Below are 22,535 nucleotides of genomic sequence, written 5' to 3' on the forward strand. Positions count from 1 at the left end.
TTTCAATATTAAGTATACTTTGTTCATTCCTTCCTTCCTATAATTTTTTCTTTCATTATATTCTCTTTTCCGTTTCAATATTAAGTATACTTTGTTCATTCCTTCCTTCCTATAATTTTTTCTTTCATTATATTGTTTTTTATTCTGGCTGTTCACCGCCCTGAGTCCTACTCTGGAGAAGGGCGGTATAGAAATTTAAATAATAAATAAATAAATAAATAAATAAATATTCTCTTTTCCCTTTCAATATTAAGTATACTTCTTTGTTCATTCCTTCCTTTCTGCCTTCCAATAATTTTTTCCTTCATTATATTCTCTTTTCCGTTTCAATATTAAGTGTAATTCTTCCTTCCTTCACTCCTTCCTTCCTAACTTTCCATTTTCTTCCTTATATTCTTTTCCGTTTCAACATTGTCTTCGTTCCTTCCTTCCTTCTTATACTTTATTCCTTCCTTCCTTCCTTCCTATATTTCTTTTTTCCTTCATTATATTCTTTTCCGTTTCAATATTAAGTGTAATTCTTCCTTCCTTCCTTCCCATTTTCTTCCTTATATTCTCTTTTCCATTTCAACATTGTCTTTGTTCCTTCCTTCCTATACTTTTTTCCTTCGTTCGTTTGTTCCTTCCTTCCTATATTTCTTTTTTCCTTCATTATATTCTCTTTTCCTTTTCAATATTAAGTGTAATCCTTCCTTCCTTCCCGCCCTTCTTCCTTCCTATAGTTCTTTCCATTTTCTTCCTTATATTATCTTTCCTGTTTCAACATTGTCTTCCTTCCTTCCTATTTCCCCTCCTCTCCCCACCGTTTCCTCCCCTCATCCTTCTTTATGTTTTCTTCATGCTTTCTTTTCTTTTTTTCCTGCTCTTTTTATTCTTCTTTTTCCCCCCCTTCTTCTCTTCCAAGTTTAGGTTGGGTGAGTTTGTACGACCATCATCGAATGTCTGAAGTTAAAAAATAAATAAATCTATATTTAAGGGAGGGAAAAACAAAAGGAAGACCTTTTTAGTCAAGTCAAACGTTTAATAAAAGTTTCGTCTTTTAAGGTTCATCCAACATATCTCATAGCAATCTTAACAGTAAAGAATATCACCAGCAGGTAAGCATTCAACAATCGTCTCAGAACCAATGAAAAGGCAACAGTGCAATAATCCAAACGACAACATCCTCACCACCATCGCTTTGGTACCAAATTTTTGAGGAAGGGGCTCCAGAAAGGAGGAGGAGGAGGAGGAGGAGGAGTGGGGTGGGTGGAGTCATCATTTTAACCTGGCTGTTCCAGCTGGGGACAATGGGCATTGCAACCCAACAGATGGAAATGAACTGAACCGAGAAAAATGAACGGACGTCTGGGGAGTCCATTCATTTGAAAATGAATGAAAATGGGAGTCCGTTTTGCAGGGGAGAAACAGAAACGGGTCTCGGGATTGCAAAAAGAGCAATTCTCTGATTTGAATTTTGCCAATTTCGAGATTGTAGGAATTGTGACGTTATTTGGGGGAGTTGGCAAATCGGAGGCCGGGGCTGTCGTGCCAGGCTGAATCAGCTGCCTTGGTGCCTGGGCCACTGGGCCCCCACCACGGAGCAGACAAAAAATAATAATAAGATCATCAATAGATTCGGGGAACCCCTTTCTTGGATAGGACAGGTAAGGGGTTCTTTGCTCGCCCAGAAGCAGGTATGAAATGCCTTCAGAAACTTTTTTGGGGTGGGGGGGTTCCTTTCCTGAACCCAGATGGATTGAATGACCACAGGAGGGCCCTCTTTTCTTTTCCCTGCTCTTTTTTTTTTTTAATTTTAAATTTTAAAAAATCTTTTCGTAATGACGACAGAAAAAAATAGCACCCCCGTCTTTGCTCTCCTCGATGCTCCAAGACTACAACTCCCATCCTCCCCAGCTGGGGGGGCAGCAAGCACCGAGGGAGCTTTGGCCCGGTTGAACTCTCTCTAAAAAAGCCCCCTCCCCCCACCTTTGGAAGAGAGAGGGGAGAAGAGGGGGCTAAACAGATGGTGAGCCCCCCCCAACTATCATCTTCTCTGATCATGAGCGAGTTGGCTAGGGATAATGGGAGTTGGAGTCCGTAGTTCAGGAGAGCTCCCTCTCCAGGATCAAGTCTCTAAAGTTGAACAAGGCAGCCAAGAAGAAACAGAGAGAAGGGGGAAAAATCTCTCTTGGAGAACTTACCAACCATTAAGCCTCCAACTAGAAGCAGCTTTGATGGGCTTCCATCCAACATCATCACCGGACTTCTAATTTCCCACAGTGCTCCAAGATGCTTCTCCATGGCATGATGGGAAATAGGAGGAACCAGAGAGAGGGGGGAAATATCTCGTGAAGAGCTTACCAATGAGCTCCACCTAGAAGCAACCTTGCAAGGAGTTGAGATGGACTTCCATCCAACTGTGAGCTCATTGGATTTCTAACTTCCCACAATGCCCCAAGGCACTCCTCTATGGCATGATGGGAAATTTAATATAGCAGTCCAGGAACCGGAGAGACGTGAAATAAACTTTCTTGGACAACTTATCAATCACCAGCCATCCAACTAGAAACAACCTTGATGGACTTCCATCCAACTGTGAGCTCACTGGACTTCTAATTTCCCACAATGCCCCAAGGCACTCCTCTATGGCATGATGGGAAATAACACAGCAATCCAGGAACCAGAGAGAGAGGCAGAAAAATATCTCTTGGAGAGCTTACCAATGAGCTCCATCTAGAAGGAACCTTGATGGGCTTCCATCCAACATCATCACCAGACTTCTAATTTCCCACAATGCCCCAAGATATGATGGGAATGATGGCATGATGGGAAATAACAGGAACCGGAGAGAGGGGGGAAAATATCTCTTGGAGCGCTTACCAATGAGCTCCACCTAGAAGCAATCTTGCAAGGGGTTGAGATGGACTTCCATCCAACTGTGAGCTCATTGGACTTCTAACTTCCCACAATGCCCCAAGGCACTCCTCTATGGCATGATGGGAAATTTAACATAGCAGTCCAGGAACCAGAGAGATGTGAAATAAACTTTCTTGGAGAACTTATCAACAACCAACCATCCCAGTTGAAGCAACCTCGATGGACTTCCATCCAACTGTGAGCTGACCGGACTTCTAATTTCCCACAATGCCCCAATATGTTTCTCTATGGCATGGTGGGAAATAACACAGCAGTCCAGGAACCAGAGGGGAGGGGGTTTCTCTTGGAGAGGTTACCAATGAGTCCACCTAAAAGCAACCTTGCAAGGGGTTGAGATGGACTTCCATCCAACTGTAAGCTCATTGGACTTCTAACTTCCCACAATGCCCCAAGGCACTCCTCTATGGCATGATGGGAAATTTAAAACCTAGCAGTCCAGGAACCAGAGAGATGGGGGAAAAAAATCTTTCTTGGAGAACTTACCAACTATCCAACTAGAAGCAATTTGGATGGCCTTCCATCCAACTGTGAGCTCACAGGACTTCTAATTTCCCACAATGCCCCAAAGCACTCCTCTATGGCATGATGGGAAATAACACAGCAGTCCAGGAACCAGAGAGAGAGGGAGAAAAATATCTCTTGGAGAGCTTACCAACCACCAACCTTCCAACTAGAAGTAACTTTGGTGGACTTCCATCCAACTGTGAGCTCACAGGACTTCTAATTTCCCACAATGCCCCAAGGCACTCCTCTATAGCATGATGGGAAATTTAAAACCCAGCAGTCCAGGATCTGCTGGCCAGGCCCAGTTAGGGTTGGGGGGTCTGCAGGATCCCGGTTTCGGCACTTGTGGGGGGGACTCCTTGTTGCCGCTATTCCCACTCGGGGTGCGAGAAAGTGATGTTGTAGAGATTAGCCCATCTGCCGAAAACCCGTTTCTCGGTGATGAACCGGTGATGATTCCCTTTGTGGCTTCGTTCGTTGTGGATGTAGGTGGTGCATTCGTCTGGCCCTTTGGGTTCGTAGTAGTGGTAGGGCAGCCGGTGGGGAGGGGTCTTACTGGTAGGAGGAGAAGAGACAGGTGAGGCCGAGAAAGGGGACTCCCCCTTCCCTGTCCACCCCCAGTGTTGAAAGCCAGGTGAGTGGCTACTACCGTATTTTCGGAGTATAAGATGCACCTTTTTCCCCCCTAAAAGGGGGTGAAAATTTAGGTGCGTCTTATACACCAAATGTAGCCCCGCCCACCCACCAGCCCCCACCCTTTGGGCTCTGCCTCGCAGCAGTTATCTCCTTCCAAGCAAACAGCAAGAAAAAACAGCTCCTTTCAGCTTCAGCACAGCCTAATTAGCACAGGTTGATTGGATCAGCCTCCCGACTCTCAGATGTTTGGCTCTCAGCTGTTTTGCGCAGGGCTCTGCTGCTTGCTGCAAGGAGGTAAATTGCTGGGAGCAGATTTTTTTTTTCTTGTGCTAATCAAGCTATGCTGAAAACGAAACTGAAAGTAAAGCAGGCTGTTTGCTGCAAGGAGGCAAAATTGCTCAGAGGCAGAGGGAGATTTCTTTTTCTTCTTTTCCTCACCAAAAAAGGTAGGTGCGTCTTATAGTCCAGTGCATTTTATACATTACTTACTTGCAGTAGCTGGGAGGCACCATCCCGTAAACGTGGAGTTGGTCGCACAATTCCACCGCGATCACCATGGTAAACCATCCAGTGCTCAACCAGGACCGGGAAGTCTGCCTGGGGAGGGCAGAAAACATCAGAAAAAGAAAGAAAATGTTTTTGAGATTTCCAACCGAAAAAGAAAATATTTTTGAAATTTCCAACCGAAAAAGAAAGAAAATGTTTTTGAAATTTCCAACCGAAAAAGAAATAAAATGTTTTTGAAATTTCCAACTGAAAAAGAAAATGTTTTTGAAATTTCCAACAGAAAAAGAAAATGTTTTTGAAATTTCCAACAGAAAAAGAAATGAAATGTTTTTGAAGTTTCTAACCGAAAAAGAAATGAAATGTTTTTGAAGTTTCTAACCGAAAAAGAAATAAAATGTTTTTCAAATTTCCAATCGAAAAAGAAAGAAAATGTTTTTGAAATTTCCAACAGAAAAAGAAATGAAATGTTTTTGAAATTTCCAACAGAAAAAGAAATGAAATGTTTTTGAAGTTTCTAACCGAAAAAGAAAGAAAATGTTTTTGAAGTTTCTAACCGAAAAAGAAATGAAATATTTTTGAAGTTTCTAACCGAAAAAGAAATAAAATATTTTTCAAATTTCCAATCGAAAAAGAAAGAAAATGTTTTTGAAATTTCCAACCGAAAAAGAAATAAAATGCTTTTGAAATTTCCAACCGAAAAGAAATAAAATGTTTTTGAAGTTTCTAACCGAAAAAGAAATAAAATGTGTTTGAAGTTTCTAACCAAAAAAGAAAGAAAATTTTTTGAAATTTCCAACTGAAAAAAAAAAAGAAAATGTTTTTGAAGTTTCCAACTGAAAAAAGAACAAACATATTTTTGAAGTTTCTAACCGAAAAAAGAAAGATTTTTTTTTTTTGAGATTTCCAACTGAAAAAGAACGAAAATATTCCTGAAATTTCCTTTTGGGAACGGATGAAACGCAGAGGCTTTCGTTGGCTTTCGCCAATGCGCAATGTGGCTAATTTAAGGATGTGTGGACTGTACCTCCCAGAATTCCCCTGTGTGACTTAGAGACCATCCATTTGGGCCACTTAATGGTAGTCCTTGACTTACAACAGTGTGTTTAGTGACCGTTCAAAGTTACAATGGCACTTATGACTGCTTTTCACACTTACGACGCTATATCTCCAGGGTTACGTGATCAAAATTCAGAGATTTGGCATATTTACGACGGAGGCAGTGTCGTGTGATTCCCCCTTTTGCAACTTTCTGACTTAAATAGGGAAGATTCCTGCAGTGATTCACTTAATAATTGTGGGAAGCGAGGTTATAAAATGGGGCAAAACTCACTTAACAAATGTTTCACTTAGCAACATAACTTTTGGGCTCAATTGTGGTCATAGGTCAAGGACTGCCTGTATTTCAAAGTTTCCTAGGCCATCCGTTTTCAAACCTTCCCCAGAGCAGCACACAATTCCCCATAAAAAAGATAATATTAGGGAAAATTGTTGTGGCCCGTACGCGGTCTGTGCAGCTAGTAGCTGATTCAGACAGTGAGGAGGCTGGTGTGGTGCTGCGCCAGCAGCCTGTGCAGCTGGCACTCGAGTCGGACAGTGAGGAGGCTGGAGAAGATGTGGTGCCAGTGGTGGGGATTCAGCCAGGGCCTTCAGAACCTCCAAAAGCTCCCATAAGTGAAGAGGAAGAAGAGGAGGAGCCTTTTCTCGATGCACGAGCGCGCAGAGCTGCCAAAAGACAGGAGTGGTTCCTTAGGAGGACATCTCCTCGAGAGTAAGGCTTGGGGCTAATTGGCCATTCTCCTAGTCTATTTAAGGAAGGATGACGATTGAGGCAATTTGCAGGAAACAACTTCGTTCACATTCCTTCGCGTCTTGATTCCAGAAACGTTTGATTCAGCTCTTGTTTCTCTCTTGTCAGTTTTCCTGCAAATTGCTTCTGGGCATTCTGCCAACTCCAGTAAGATTACGGTTATCTGAAATACTGTGCTTCAGAATTGAGTTATTATTCTTTGGATTCTTGTCGGTTGTTCATGAAGTTAAATTAACAGCCCTTGTTCAGAAAAGACTGATTTAAACTGTACTTGTGTTCGAACAACTACTAAGAAAACTCATTAGTAGTCCTTAATTAGTAAACTAAGGTTTGTACGGACTTTGTGTGTGCTGCGTTCTTTGCGGTCCGTAGCTGGGGCAGAACACAAGTTAGCTTTTTATATCCTGAGAAACTTAAAACAAAATGATATCACAAATTGGCCAAACCCAATTTATAAACATTCAGAAATCTACAAATTAAAAATTGGTTCTAATTTGGCTAATTGATTTTAAAAGACTCTCACTAAGTTTTCGCTCGCTAATTTTCCTGGGAACTCTTTTGACCGAAGCAGAAAGATTGCAGACGAACAAACATCGTTCTTGAATTAAGTTCTGTCTGATGTTTTTGAACACCTAAAAAGCTTATCTCTCTCCCTCTGACTGTCTTGTGGTGAGGAGTTCCGCAGGTTCTCGGTGTTCTGACCTAGGCTTCCCCAGCAGCACGAAGCAGACTCCTTGTCCCGACAAAGACCCCTTTTATTTAATTTACAGTGAGTTCCTTTCCAGCAAAATCTTTCCTCTCCCACAATCTTTCAAGATAGTTCACAATTACCGACCTTTATCGGGCTTGGAGAGTGGCCAGGCCGATATCTTTCAGACATCAAGAACGCAGGAATGAACTAATTGTCTCCTGCAAACTCTCCACCCCTTCACTCCTCTTTATTCCCTGTGGGAGGAGCCATTCACCGTCCACCAGTGGCTTTACTCCTGAGTCGACCCTTGTTCCTTAGCTGTTCCCTTCTCCTGGCAGCTCTGCACACGCGCACACTGGGAAGAGGATCCAGCTGTTCTTCTCCCTCACTGATGTCCAACTCCGAAGGCAGCTGATAACTGTCAGACGGCCCTGTCCCTCTCTCTGCCTCAGACGCAGAGCCCTCGTTAGAACCTTTCACAGACTCCAGGACTGGCCCATGTTCCTCCCCAACCTCCTCACTGTCCGAATCTGCTGCCACTGGTCGCTGGCGGGCCATAACACTCGGTTCAGGATGCAAAAAACCCCCCCGCCTTCGTCCCATCCTAACCGACTCACCTGTCCTTGCCCGTCTCTTTTCGGAACAAGTCGTCAAACTGTTGCATGCGCTTTGGGGAAACCGCGAAGGCCGTCATGTTGGGGAAACTGAGGCTGACCCGTTCGATGAGTCTGATGATGCTCTTCTGCATCTTGAGCGGGGGCCCCCAGAAAATCAAGATGTTCTCGGGGGTCTTGCTGATGAATTCCTGCGGCCTCTTCAGCACTCGGAAGGCGCTGGAATGAGCCACAACGCGGAAAGTGGTCTTGTTGCCCACGTCCTCCGAGAAGCCCGTGGTGGGCGCGTCGTTCATGCGAATGGTGCATTCAGATTGGTCGATGGTTTTGCCCAGTTTGCTGCCCAGGAGGTGACTGGAACTGGTGATGAGGGCACATTGGTTGCAGTGCTGAACCAAGGGCTGGGGTAGAAAGCAAGTCAATTGGAACAACGGGAGAAGCCGGTTTGGCTTAGGCCAATGATGGTGAAACTTTTTGGATAGGTTCGCCATCACGGGCTTAGACGATCAGGGGGAAGGAGGGAGAAAGAGAAGAGAGAGCTGGGAAAGAAGGAAGAGGAAGAGAAGAGGATGAACAGGGGGAAGGAGGAATTGAAGAAGAGGGGGAAGGAGAAGAAGGAGGAGAAAAAGGAGGAAAAAAGAGGAGGAGGAGGAAGAGAGAGAAGAGGAAAATGCAGGAGGAGAGAAAAAAGGAGTGGGAGGAAGAATTGAGGAAGGAGAAAAGGAAGGTAAAGAAGAAAGAAGACAGAGAAGGAGGAAGGGGAGGAGGAGGAGTGGTGGGAAGGTAGAAAGAGGAAGAGAAAACTAGGAGAAGGAGAAGAAAGGAATGGTAGAAAGGGAGGAAGAGGAGGAAGAAAAAAGAAGGAGGAGGGGAAGATAGATAATGAGAAGGAAAAGATAGAGAAAGGTGTCATGAAAAGGGAGAAGAAGGAGGAGATAAGGAGGAGGAGAAAGAGGAGGAGGAGAAGGAAAAGATGGAGGGAAATAAGGAGAAGCAGAAAGAGAAGGAGGGGAAGATGGTGGGAAACGAAGAGAAGGAGAAAGAGGAGAAGATGAAGAAAGAAGGAAAAAGAGAAGGAGGGGAAGATGGAGGGAAATGAGGAGAAGGAGAAGAAAGGAATGGTAGAAAGGGAGGAAGAGGAGGAAGAGAAAAGGAGGAGGAGGAGATACAGAAAGAGTAGTGCGAAAAGGGAGAAGAAGGAGGAGATGAGGAGGAGGAGGAGGAAAAGGAGAAGAAGGAGAAGAAGATGGAGGGAAACGAGGAGAAAGAGGAGCAGGAGGAGAAGCAGAAAGAAGAGAAGGAGAAGGAGAAGATGGAGGGAAACAAGGAGAAGGAGAAAGAGGAGGGGGAGGGGGAGAAAGAAGAGCAGGAGGAGAAGCAGAAAGAAGAGAAGGAGAAGGAGAAAATGGAGGGAAACGAGGAGGAGGAGGAGGAGAAAGAGGAGGAGAAGATAGAGGGAAACGAGGAGAAAGAGGAGCAGGAGGAGAAGCAGAAAGAAGAGAAGGAGAAGGAGAAAATGGAGGGAAACGAGGAGGAGGAGGAGGAGAAAGAGGAGGAGAAGATGGAGGGAAACAAGGAGAAGGAGAAAGAGGAGAAGGAGAAGTAATTTGGCCCTTTAACCCCTTCAAAATCCAGATTTTGGAAGCCCCTTTCTAAAAAACTACCCCCATAACAGAAAAAAACCACCATCCTTGCCTGTAGAAACCCAGAACCTGGACAAATTCATTGAGCTGCTTACCTTGATACACCTTGTGCAAAAAATCCCTCGGTCTTGGCTAGAACCTGGGAGCCCCTCTTAAAGCCGACCAGCCAGAGACGGCCCCTTGCCCACGACCAGGGGGGAGGATACACACCTCCCAGCCCCCCAAAAGGAGACTCCCTCCCTCCCCACCCGCCCCCAACCTCCCTCCCCCTTACCTTCCCTCCGGGGACAGGCAGGTATTCGCCTTTCACCCCCCACTTCTTGAGGCTGGAGGGCAGCGGGGTCTTGGCCTGCAAGGCGGTGTAACGGAAGCCCTCGCTGCGGCTGTTGGAATTGTAAATGATCAGCAGCATAAACAAGGCGAAGAGGATCACCAGGACGACGGCGTGTGGGCTCTGCAGGTGAAGAAGCGGAAAAGGGGACCACCGGGTGATCACAGAGGTCAGCCAGGAGTAACCGAGCACCGGGGAAAACCTGTCGTATTTCCCTCCTCCCCTTTTTCCGGTTTGCCGTTTTTAATTTGAATTTTGCCCAATTTTTTTTTTCCCCTCCCCACTTCCTCTTTGCCATTTTTTATTTGAAGTTTGCAAAAAAAAAAAAAAAATCCCTCCCTCCTTCCTCTGTGCAATTTTTAATTTGAATTTTGCAATTTTTTCCCTCCCACCTTCCTCTTTGCTATTTTTTTATCTGAATTTTGCAATTTTTTCCCTCCCCCCTTCCTCTTTGCCATCTTTTATTTGAATTTTGCAAAAAAATTCCCTCCTTCCTTCCTCTTTGCAATTTTTAATTTGAATTTTGCAATTTTTTCCCCTCCCCCTTCCTCTTTGCAATTTTTTATTTGAATTTTGCAAAAAAAAATTCCCTCCCCCTTTCTCTTTGCCATTTTTTATTTGAATTTTGTAAATTTTCCCTCCCCCTTCCTCTTTGCCATTTTTAATTTGAATTTTGCAAAAAAAATTCCCTCCCCCCTTTCTCTTTGCAATTTTTTATTTGAATTTTCCAAAAAAAATCCTTCATTCCTTCCTCTTTGCCATTTTTAATTTGAATTTTGCAATTTTTCCCCTCTCCCCTTTCTCTTTGCAATTTTTTATTTGAATTTCGCAAAAAAAATTCCCTCCCCCTTTCTCTTTGCCATTTTTAATTTGAATTTTGCAAATTTTCCCCTCCCTCCTTCCTCTTTGCCATTTTTAATTTGAATTTTGCAATTTTTCCCCTCCCTCCTTCCTCTTTGCAGTTTTTAATTTGAATTTTGCAATTTTTTCCCCTCCCCCCTTCCTCTTTGCCATTTTTAATTTGAATTTTGCAATTTTTTCCCCTCCCAACTTCCTCTTTGCAGTTTTTAATTTGAATTTTGTAATTTTTTCCCCTCCCAACTTCCTCTTTGCCATTTTTAATTTGAATTTTGCAATTTTTCCCCTCCCCCCTTTCTCTTTGCAATTTTTTATTTGAATTTCGCAAAAAAAATTCCCTCCCCCTTTCTCTTTGCCATTTTTAATTTGAATTTTGCAAATTTTCCCCTCCCTCCTTCCTCTTTGCCATTTTTAATTTGAATTTTGCAATTTTTTCCCCTCCCCCCTTCCTCTTTGCCATTTTTAATTTGAATTTTGCAATTTTTCCCCTCCCTCCTTCCTCTTTGCAGTTTTTAATTTGAATTTTGCAATTTTTCCCCTCCCCCCTTCCTCTTTGCCATTTTTTATTTGAATTTTGCAAAAAAAAATCCCCTCCCAACTTCCTCTTTGCCATTTTTTATTTGAATTTTGCAAAAAAAAATCCCCTCCCAACTTCCTCTTTGCCATTTTTTCATTTGAATTTTGCAAAGATTTTGCATATTCTGCTTGAACGATGCCAGCTGTCCTGGTCTGCCTAGCCTCTTTGGGCTTTTCCCCTTAGCCTGCCTTTTTTTTCTTTTTTTTTTGCAAACGCTGCTTGGCTTCTAAATAAAACATTCTCCCTGTGGTGACACAGCCACACTTTGATGGTCAAATCGATGGAAGGTTTGCTTTTTTAAAAAACGGCAACAAAAAGCACAACAACAACAACACCACAAAACTTTCATCTCTGTCTTGTTGTTTCTTTCCAGAAGGGGTAAAAATAAACATAAGAGAGAGAGAGGAGGCTGAAATTCACACGAAATTAACCAGGCCTTTCATTCCAAGGCTTAGGGTCGGGGGGGGGGGGGAAACACCCCCAAAACTACAGGGTGGGGCTTTCTAAACAGCCTGCCCATTTCCCTGGACTACAAGACCCATAAAAAAGGCAGAATAACTCTTCTTTCGCTGCCCTGCAGGCCTGAAAAATCTTGCAAAGGTGCAAATCTTGAAAAGGAGAACCTTATGCAGCAGGGAAGTTTGAAATTTTTGCAAGAAATTTTGCCCTGGGAAGATGGAAATCCCCACCCTCTTTATATTCTGTGGGGGAGAGGAGGGAGGGCCACCCCCCCCCTTGCTAAAAGTCTCACCTTCCAAGAAAAGATGATGGGAGCTGGAGTCCTTTGCCCCATTTTGGCCTTGCCAATGAATTTCATGGCTCCCTATTCTTGTTTTGCATTTCGCTCTGGATTCTTTCCTTTCTGTCTCTCTCGCCAAAGGACCTGGAGTCCAAGTCCCATCAGCCCCAGATTGGGCGGGGGTGGGGGGGGGCAAATTGGCTATTAGGAATCTTCTAGGCTGGATTCAGGGGTGGGGGAAGGAGTTCTTCTTCTTCTTCTTCTTCTTATTTATCGGTTAATCTTTAGTGAGATTCGCAGCCTTTGAGGCTGGTTAATAGCTCAGCAGCTCGAGTCCTAACCAAGGACCTAGGAACTGTTAAGGTATCGTCGGAGGATGTAAGCTGTTCCGAGTAAGGTGGTTTATTATTATTATTATTATTATTTTATTATTATTATTATTTAATCTTTGGTGAGATTCGCAGCCTTTGAGGCTGGTTAATAACTCAGCAACTCGAGTCCTAACCAAGGACCTAGGAACTGTTCAGGTATCGTCAGAGGATGTAAGCTGTTCCGAGTAAGGTGGTTTATTATTATTATTATTATTTTATTATTATTATTATTATTATTATTTAATCTTTGGTGAGATCCGCAGCCTTTGAGGCTGGTTAATAGCTCAGCAGCTCGAGTCCTAACCAAGGACCTAGGAACTGTCAAGGTATCGTCGGAGGATGTAAGCTGTTCCGAGTAAGGTGGTTTTTTGTAGAGTCAAAATGTTCAAGTCCGGCAAATTTAGGATTTCTAAATAGCGGGGCAGCCCTTTGGGTATTGCTCCGAGGGCTCCAATTACAATCGGGACAACACACGATTTCTTTTTCCACAGTCGCTCAACTTCAATTTGCAAGTCCCGGTACTTTGTGATTTTTTTCTTGCTGCTTATCTTCAATTCGTGCATCACCAGGTATTGCAATGTCAATGAACCATACTTTTTTCTTTTCTTTATTATTATTATTATTATTATTATTATTATTATTATTATTATTATTATTTTATTTCTATACCGCCCTTCTCCTACGGGACTCAGGGCGGTGTACAGCCAAGATAAAACATTGCATATAAAAATTTAAAAACAATTTAAAAAACAATTAAATAATTTCGGCCCAAGATATTCAAAACAACCCAATTAAAACCGAATTCAATTAAAACTGAGAGGATGGGATCAAGCCAGCCTGGCTAGATGGAATAAGTGTGTTTTCAGGGCCCAACGAAAAGTCCGGAGGTCTAATATCGTGCGTATCTCAGGGGGTGGGTCATTCCAGAGGGCGGGTGCTGCCACAGAGAAGGCTCTCCCCCTGGGGATTGCAAGCCGGCACTGTCTGGCGGACGGCACCCTGAGGAGGCCCTCTCTGTGCGAGCGAACCGGTCGGTGGGAGGCTATTGGCGGCAGAAGGCGGTCTCGCAGATAACCCGGCCTTAAGCCATGGAGCGCTTTAAAGGTGGTCACCAACACATTGAAGCGCACCCGGAAAACCACAGGAAGCCAGTGCAGCTCGCGCAGGAGAGGTGTCATATGTGAGCGCCCCGTCGCTCCCATAATCCCCCGTGCGGCCGCATTCTGGACTAACTGTAGCCTCCGGGTGCACCCCAAGGGGAGCCCCATGTAGAGAGCATTGCAGTAGTCCAGGCGGGAAGTGACGAGTGCTTGAGTGACCGTGCGTAGGGAGTCCCGATCCAGAAAGGGGCGCAACTGGCGTATCAGGCGAACCTGATAAAAAGCCCCCCTTCTCGTTTGGACACGCAAACTCAATGGAGGAAGCTGGATTTGATTAACGACCACAGTGATTCCGGTGGCAGTTGTTGGCCGTAAGTGGAGGACCACCTGTGGCCTTCCGCCAGATGCAATTTGAAAATGATGGCGATGAAAGAAGAAGAAGAAAGGATTTTCTTTCCCCGCCCCTCCCCAATTTGCACCATTGTTCCCATTTAAACTGCACATCCAGGAACAGGATGGAAGGGATCGGAATACGTTCCTTCGCAGAAATTCCTACCTGGTGGTTTTTCATTGTGGTATCCGAAGTTTAGGTTGGGAATTCAGTCACTGTAACCTGAGCACCTGCATTGAAGTCAAAGGCACAACGTCAGCTCAAGGGCTCCAAACTTTAGAATCCCTCTATCATTCATTCATTCTATCACTCTAACCGCTCATGTTCTCGTTCTCTCTCTCTCACACACACACACAAACACACCTATCTGTCAGCTGTGTCTATCATCTATGTATCTCTATCATCTACCTGCCTGTCAGGTGTGCCTCCTTTCAATACTCAAGAAAGGAAAACCTTGCCCACCAAGCCACGTCCACAGAACCAGTAGTAAAAAAAATTGAATTCCACCACTGACACAGACATACACATATGTATACGTATGCACATATGATGTACAGGGTATGCACAGTATGGTTTATTTAACAGGAGAGGAAAAAGAGGAAGGAAATGGTAGGTAATTTGAGATGAGCATATAGGTAATTTGAGATGAGCATATAATTTACGTAATGTTTCTACAGAACAAATAGAGAAAAGTTAATTCTTAAAAAAGTTAAGTTAATACAGTGTTCCACAGATGAAGGTTTTATTTTTAAAACCTATCTAGGCTTAAAAGGTAGCTATAGATCTGACTCCATTTTTATAGAGAAAGGTACTTTTACTGAGTATGAACTGAATGCAGCCAAAGAAAAGCAACGTCTGAAGCAAAAGGCGCAAAAATTACATCTGGAAAGCATTCCCAAAATCCTTCCCCCCCAACCGTCCAGCGAAAATTATCCAATCCACATTTCTCCCAGGGGTCATGTGGGGTGCAGCGTCCGATGGTGCCATCCTCCTGCTATGCCACGACGGTCGACCTTGAGTTGTTATCAGCTTGAAAGAAAACGCTGAAGAAAACTTTATCTTCTCTTCTCCACCAGCTCACTTTCCCCCTCCCAGGCATTCCAATAGTTCCCCCCTCCCCCCGTTACAATGGCAGCCGAGCAAGTAAGCAATGAAAAAGCAGAGGCTGACACTGCCTGCCTGCCTGCCTGCCTGCCTGCCTGCCTGCCTGCCTGCCTATCTATCTATCTATCTATCTATCTATCTATCTATCTATCTATCTATCACCTACCTACCTACCTACCCACCACCCACCCACCCACCCATCCATCCATCTATATCTGTCCTCTATCTATCTATCTATCTATCTATCTATCTATCTATCTATCATCTGCCTACTTACTTACCTACCTACCCATCCACCCATCTATCTCTATGTCTATCTATCTATCTATCTATCTATCTATCTATCTATCTATCATCTATCTATCTATCTATCTATCTATCTATCTATCTATCATCTATCTATCTATCTATCTATCTATCTATCATCTGCCTCCCTCCCTACCTACCCATCCACCCATCTATCTCTATGTCTATCTATCTATCTATCTATCTATCTATCTATCTATCTATCTATCATCTGCCTCCCTCCCTCCCTACCCATCCACCCATCTATCTATCATCTATCTATCTATCTATCTATCTATCTATCTATCTATCTATCTATCTATCTATCATCTGCCTACCTACCTACCTACCTACCCATCCATCCATCTACCTCTATGTCTGTCTGTCTATCTATCTATCTATCTATCTATCTATCTATCTATCTATCTATCTATCTAGATGATGGACATAGAGATAGATGGATGGGTAGGTAGGTAGGTAATCTATTAGATAATCATCCATCCATCTATCTATGTTAACCACTGAGTCACCGCACAGCTCAAAGAAGAGGGGTCAACCTATTCTCCAAAGCACCAGAAGGCAGGACAAGAAGCAATGGGTGGAAACTAATCAAGGAGAGAAGCAAACTAGAATTAAGGAGAAATTTCCTGACAGTGAGAACAATTAACCAGTGGAACAGCTTGTGACCAGAAGTTGTGGGTGCTTCATCACTGGAGGTTTTTAAAGAAGAGACTGGACAGTCACATGTCTGAAAAGGTATAGAGTTTTATGCCCGAGCAGGGGGTTGGACTAGAAGACCCCCAAGGTCCCTTCCAACTCTGTTATTCTGTTAAAAACAATTTTCTGCCTCAAACTCCAAGATAAACAGGAGAGCCTGCAACCATGGCAAGATCATTTCAATGAGCTCTCCAACACTGAATTCCCACATTCACCAATTCCAGAAGGCACACCAACCCATGGACCCAATTCACTCATAACCGAGGAAGAAGTCAACAATGCTGTGGACAGAATGAAGATCTTTGAAGGCCCCTGGAACTGACAATCTAGACCGCGGACATCTGGAAACTAAAGGAAGTGTGAGACACGGGGATACCTTGGCTGACCGAGTTCTTCAACGCTCTAATGGACACTGGCCATGAACCAACTGATCGATCAACAAGGATAACACTTAACCATCTTCAAGAACAAGGGTGACCCAGCCGCCTGTGCCAACTACCGCCCAATCTGCCTTCTGTCTCACACTATGAAAATCTTTAGAGAGAATCCTTGATCAATGCATTGGGATTGATCATCGCCTGACCCACCATCAACCAATGCAGCTTCATTAAAGGCTGTGGAAGAATGATGGATGCCACCTTTGCAACCCATCAGCAAAGCACCGTGAGAAGAGACAACCACTACACATAGTATTCCTAGACCTACAGAAGGCATTTGACCAGGTCCCACACCAACTGATCTGGTATGCCCTCTGGGATCACGGAGTAACCTGAACCACTCATCAACCGGGTCAAATTGCTATACAAGAACACCAGCATCCAAGTGTGATGCCCAGTTGGCCTCGCCAACAGATTCCCAGTGACGGTTGGGGTGCACTGTCACCACTCCTGTTGATATGTGTCATGGATGACCTGCAGAAGAACACACCCTGGACTATGCTCTATGCGGATAATGTTTTGCTCGCTTCCGCCAACAGAGGTGAACGACAGCAGCAAATTCAAACATGAAATTATCGCCTCAACCATTTCGGACTCCGCCTTAACATCAAGAAAACTGAGTTACTTAGAGACTGTCACCACCCCTGGAACGCTTCAAATCGATGGAGAAAAGCTAAAGAAGGTGAGCATTTTTCAGTATGTGGGATCCCAACTCCAAGGCAATGGCGAGATGCGAGCAAGGGTGCATGCAGCCTGGGTGCATTGGCGAGAACTCACCAGTGTGTTATGGGACAGACGAATGCCAACCCGTCTTAAATCCAAGATTTACAAGACAACCATCTGCCCTGTCGCGCTGTGTGGCACTGAATGCTGGGCAGCAACAACAGGGACCGAAAGCTCTCTCCGTGCCGTGGAAATGCGAAGGCTCCGTTGGACATCGGGCACCTCCCTTCTTGACCACGTCACAAATGACACCATTCGACAACGTTTCGCTGTGGCACCAATTACAGAGACGATGAGAGAAGGCCGACTCCGCTGGTATGGACACGCCCAGAGAGCCGCACCTTCCACTGTGGCCAAAACTGTCTACCAACTAGAAGACTATGGCAGGTGACCTCACAAGCATCCAAAACAGAGATGGCAAGACACCATCAACAAAGATATGCAAGCTGCAGGACAGAGACACAGCTGACTGCACAAGAAGAAGAAGGAGAAGATGGAGGGGAATGAGGAGAAAGAGGAGGAGGAGAAAGAGGAGGAGGAGGAAGAAGAAGAGGAGGAGGAGAAAAAGAAGAAGAGGAGGAGGAGGAGAAGAAGAGGAGGAGAAGAAGAAGAGGAGGAGAAGAGGAGGAAGAAGAAGAAGAGGAGAAGGAAGAAGAAGAAGAGGAAGGAAGTAGAAGTAGAGTAGAAGAAGAAGGAAGAGGAGGAGGAGGAGGAGGAAAAGAAGAAGAAGAAGAAGAAGAAGAAGAAGAAGAAGAAGAAGAAGAAGAAGAAGAAGAAGAAGAAGAAGAAGAAGAAGAAGAAGAAGAAGAAGAAGAAGTTGTTAAATGCCATTTTATTTTGTCCAAGAAGAAAGGAATTCCTTTGAAAGGAATTTTGGGATGATATTTTGCATTTATTTACAGGCTGACCGTACACAGATGAGCTTAAGCACTCCATAAAACAACATTCCAGGTGTGGTTTTATTTATTTAAACCATTTCTATAGCCATTCCATCTTATAAGCAACTCTTGAAAGCTCCCAATCTGGCAGCTTCAAGCTTCTCATTGTCTTTCAGTCCTAAATTACACCATCTAAATCAACCTTTCCAGCGAATATTATTTCTTGCGCCACGGGAGTTCTCAGCTTGAAAAACAGCAGAAAAAGAATTCGGTTAAGCCAGATCTGAGCATACGGAAGCATCGTCTCGAAGCACAACACACCAAGGTACGATCTAAAACGCAGGAAAACCCCAAATACTCTTATCCAAAAGTACCTAAAAGATACTTTTAAACTTTTTCTATTTTAAAAGATAAAAGGGACGCGGTGGCTGAGTGGCTAAGACACTAAGCTTGTCGATTAAAAAGTCAGCAGTTCAGCGGTTCGAATCCCTAGCGCCGCGTAACGGGGTGAGCTCCCGTGATTTGTCCCAGCTTCGGCCAACCTAGCAGTTCGAAAGCAGGTAAAAAAAATGCAAGTAGAAAAATAGGGACCACCTTTGGTGGGAAGGGAACAGCGTTCCGTGCACCTTTGGCGTTGAGTCATGCCGGCCACATGACCACAGAGACGCCTTCGGACAGCACTGGCTCTTCGGCTTTGAAGCGGAGATGAGCACCGCCCCCTAGAGTCGGGAACGACCAGCACAGATGTGCGAGGGGGACCTTTACCTAAAAGATTGGCTTCTCCATCCAGAAACAGGCTTCCCTCATCCCCACCCTTTCTTGTTTCCTGAGATTCAAATGGAGGCAGAGATATTTCTGTTTGAGACACACTCCCTCACAGCCACTGGAAAAATTGACTGATTTTCCATAAACAGGGGGAAGGGAGGAAGGGAGGGAGGAGAAAGTCCAAGGGACAGAACAATCTTATCTGCTTAGATTAACATGGTCGTCTCGTTTCTCTATGTAATCTCTGTCTCCTCTGTACCTTCTCTGTCAGACAAGATATAAACGTGTTTTCTTGATGAATAAATAAAGGAAGCAATCTCCGGATTTAAGTCACAAAGGGGAGAAGTTAGGATATTTCCCCATTATTTTTTTGCATAGGCCAAGCTGGGTATTAATTGCAGCTGCTTTTGGAATATATATTTTATATATTTCAAAGGGGGAAAAATAATCCGGAGGAAGGCAGGGGGGACACCCCACCTACCCTCATTTACCATGGCAGGATGTCTCCATTGAATGAAAGCGGGGGCACAGCTGGCAGAGCCTTTCCCTTCGTGTCGACGGCGCCATTTCTGACTTCCGGACCGGTCTTCCATGCGTCTGGATTTTTTTCCCCCCCCTCTTAGCCTCACATCACGGTTGGGAATCCAAAGAGAGAATTTGCAAGCGGAGCTGTGGAATAACCAGGATGATGCATGTCAGGAGGACTGTCAAAAGAAGGCTAGGTTGATGGTTAAGAGAAAGGAAAGGAAAGAAAAGAAAGAGAGAGAGGGAGGAAGGGAGGGAGGGGAGGAAGGAAGGAAGAAAGGGAGGGAGGAAGGGAGGGAGGAAGGAAGGAAGGAAGGAAAGGAGGGAGGGAAAGAAAGAAAAAGAAAGAAAGAGGGAGGGAGGGAGGGAAGGAAAGAAAAAAGAAAAAGAAAGAGAAAGAGAGGGAGAGAAGGAAGGAGGGAAAGAAAGGAGGGAGGGAAAGAAAGAAAGAGGGAGGAAGGGAGGGAGGGAAAGAAAGAAAGGAAGGAAGGAAGAAAGAAAGAAGGAAAGAGAGAGAGAGAGAGAGTTGAAATGGCACCTTGGAGGTCTTCTAGTCCAACCTCCTGCTCAAACAGGAGACCCTATATGATTCAGGACAAGAAAGAAAGGAAGGAAGGAAGGAAGGAAGGAAGGAAGGAAGGAAGAGAAACAAAGTGAATAAGAGAAAGAGAGGAAAGAAAGAAAGAAAGAGGGGGAGAGAAAGAAAGAGAAAGAAAGAAAGAGAAGGGAAGGAAGAGAAACAAAGTGAATAAAAGAAAGAAAGGAAAGAAAAAGAGAGAGGGGGGAGAGAAGAAAGAGAAAGAAAGAAGGGAAGGAAGGAAGGAAGAGAAACAAAGTGAATAAAGGAAAGAGAAAGAGAGGAAAGAAAGAAAGAGAGGGGGGAGAGAAAGAAAGAGAGAAAGAAAGAAAGAAAGAGAAAGAAAAAAAAGGAAGGAAGGAAGGAAGAGAAACAAAGTGAATAACAGAAAGAGAAAGAGAGGAAAGAAAGAAAGAGAAAGAGAGGAAAGAGAAAGGAAGGAAGGAAGGAAGGAAGGAAGGAAGGAAGGAAGAGAAAGGAAGGAAGAATGGAAGGGAAGGGAAGGGCAGGCAGGCAGGCAGGCAGGCAGGAAGGAAGGAAGGAAGGAAGGAAGGAAGGAAGGATGGTGGGTGTCTGGGTTCCAAGCAATACACTCTTTACACCAAAAGGAAGGAGGGTGGAAGGAAAATAGCAACAACAGAAATAGAAATTTAGAAATAGAAATATTCCAATCTCTTCTCCTTGGTCACTTTAACTGAACGAGACCCACATTGTCTGGGGAAAGGGGGGTGGTGGTGAGATCAACCAACCACTTGAAGCCGAAAATACTTCCATTTGGCTCAAGAGCCAAACAAATCACTCAGGCTAAAGCTTTCCAACATCTCCCGCCCCAGTTTCTTGCTGCATCCATCTTAAGCAAAGCCGCTGGCTCTCTCTCTCTCTATTGGGGGGGGGGGATACGCCCGGCCCTTAAGCCTGCCAGGAAATGTCCAGGCAGCTCTCACTAGAGGCCATTAAAAAAAAAAAAAAGCCAAATCCCTGCCACCAAAACAGTTATCTCAAGATCTGGGGAAACGGGGAGCCAGGGAGCGTTGTTCTGTACCCCAATAATTGGGAATCTTTTCCCTTCCTCATCCCTCTTCCGGGCATCCCTCCTTTGCCTTGGCAAATGCATGTCCCCCCCCCCTTTTTTTTCTGGAATTCTGAGTATTGCAAAGAGGATGGGGTTTTGCGGGTTTTTTTTTTTTGCATTTTTAAGGCTTTTTCAGCTGCAAATATTGCCCCATCCCTGCATACCACTCCCAAAACAACAGATCGACTATATACAGATGTTTCCAGTTCCAACAGGAAGAAAAAAAAAATCTAGGCAGTTGGACGCCAAGGATCTGTCAGGGACTCGGCTTCCTCCAGACAGGGGAGGGGGATTCCCCCATCCTGACCCTCCCCTGCCCCCCACCCCAAAAAATCCAGTCTTTTGGGCAAGGCCCTGGCTTGGTTAACTCACCTGCTGGTCCAACCACTCGGTTCCGAAGGAGTTAAAAGGGCAAAGAGCAAGCTGGCATTTTGGGGGGTTCGGGGTTCGGGTCTCCAAGCTGGCTCTCAATTCCAGGAAGCAAAGATAGGGTTGGGTCTTTCTCCTCTGTGCCCCACCCCAAAACCTGGATCCCCCCCCCTTTTTTTAACGGCAGTACATCTCGGAGAAGACTGTGTAGACTGGAGCATCCAGCGAGAAAATCTGGAAGGCTGATTTTTTTTTTCCTTTCTGGGTCCTAGTGTGTGTCCTTTTTTTTCCACCCCACTCTGCTTCCCTCTTCTTCTTCCTCCTCCTCCTCTTCCTCCTCCTCCTCCTCCTCCTCCTCCTGCTGTGCCCTGATCTGATTTCACCAGCTTCCAAAAAGGAAATGCCAAAGACGGCCCTTCCGAGGGATGGCAGCTGTGCCAGGGACGTGCTGAGAAAGATGGGCCAGCTTGTTCCCAGATTTTCCGCTCTTTCCCTCCCCCCCCTCCTCTGTTTGGAGGAAAGTATTTCAGGGCTGACGCAGATGGGGATGGATTGATACCCAACGGTGCCAAGCGGGCAGATTGAGCCCCGTTTGCTGAAGTTACAATAAGCCACATGTTGGGGTTTTTTTTCCCACCCAGGAATTCCGAATCCACTCTCCTTTTCTCTGGGTCTGTGCAGCCCGTTCAGATGTGCTGGATGGGGTTACTCCACATGCTAAATGCACAGACCACTCCCTCTTTGCTAATACTAAGCAAACCTAGCATTGTGGGACTTGCAGTCTGCAGATGTAACTTATTTATAAAACGCATTTGCTACCTATCTCTGGGCCATCTTGAACTTTTCTGACGAATAAGTTATGTGGGGACCAACTCAGGAAGCTCAAGCTGCCCAAGGAGCTGCTGATCCAGTTCTACAGAGGAATGATTGAGTCTATCATCTGCACCTCCATAACTGTCTGGTTTGGTTCTGCAACCCAACAAGACAGACACAGACTTCAGAGGAGAATTAGAACTGCAGAAAAAAGAATTACTACCAACCTGACTTCCATGGAGGACCTGTATACTGCACGAGTCAAAAAGAGGGCTGGGAAAATATTTACAGACCCCTCGCATCCTGGACATCAACTGTTTCAACTCCTACCCTCAAAACGACGCTATAGAGCACTGCACATCAGAACAACTAGACACAAGGACAGTTTTTTTTCCCAAATGCCATAACTCTGCTAAACTACTAATTCCCACAAAAAACTATTTACAAAATAGTTACTAAATGCATTACTATTATTTTTCTCATCCTTCCTAGTACTTATGGTACTAGGAAGGATGTACTTCCTAGTACTTCCTCTTCCCACTTATGGCTACAACCATGTTGCTTGCATTTTTACCATTTATA

General features: G+C 44.6%; 1 protein-coding gene and 1 pseudogene across 2 annotated transcripts; one reads left to right on the forward strand and one right to left on the reverse strand.

The window, feature by feature from the left end:
• Positions 1–1,000: 1,000 nt before the first annotated feature.
• Positions 1,001–21,644, reverse strand: ST6GALNAC6 (ST6 N-acetylgalactosaminide alpha-2,6-sialyltransferase 6). Of its 2 annotated transcripts, XM_087879741.1 has the most exons (7): positions 21,144–21,644; positions 19,089–19,266; positions 13,854–13,918; positions 9,596–9,775; positions 7,682–8,079; positions 4,549–4,656; positions 1,001–3,978 (listed from the first exon to the last, which is right to left on the reverse strand). In XM_087879741.1, exons 3-7 carry the CDS (start codon positions 13,866–13,868, stop codon positions 3,792–3,794), a joined length of 888 nt encoding a protein of 295 aa, XP_087735867.1. In that variant the 5' UTR covers positions 13,869–13,918; positions 19,089–19,266; positions 21,144–21,644; the 3' UTR covers positions 1,001–3,791. The 2 variants fall into 2 exon arrangements, with proteins under 2 accessions (XP_087735867.1, XP_087735866.1); XM_087879740.1 differs by lacking the exons at positions 13,854–13,918; positions 19,089–19,266; positions 21,144–21,644 and adding an exon at positions 11,839–11,965.
• Positions 16,687–17,423, forward strand: LOC148111790 (uncharacterized; annotated as a pseudogene).
• Positions 21,645–22,535: the final 891 nt, after the last annotated feature.

Source organism: Pantherophis guttatus, chromosome 16 (assembly GCF_059756535.1).
Source record: "Pantherophis guttatus breed Tessera chromosome 16, ASM5975653v1, whole genome shotgun sequence".
NCBI lineage: Eukaryota > Metazoa > Chordata > Lepidosauria > Squamata > Colubridae > Pantherophis > Pantherophis guttatus.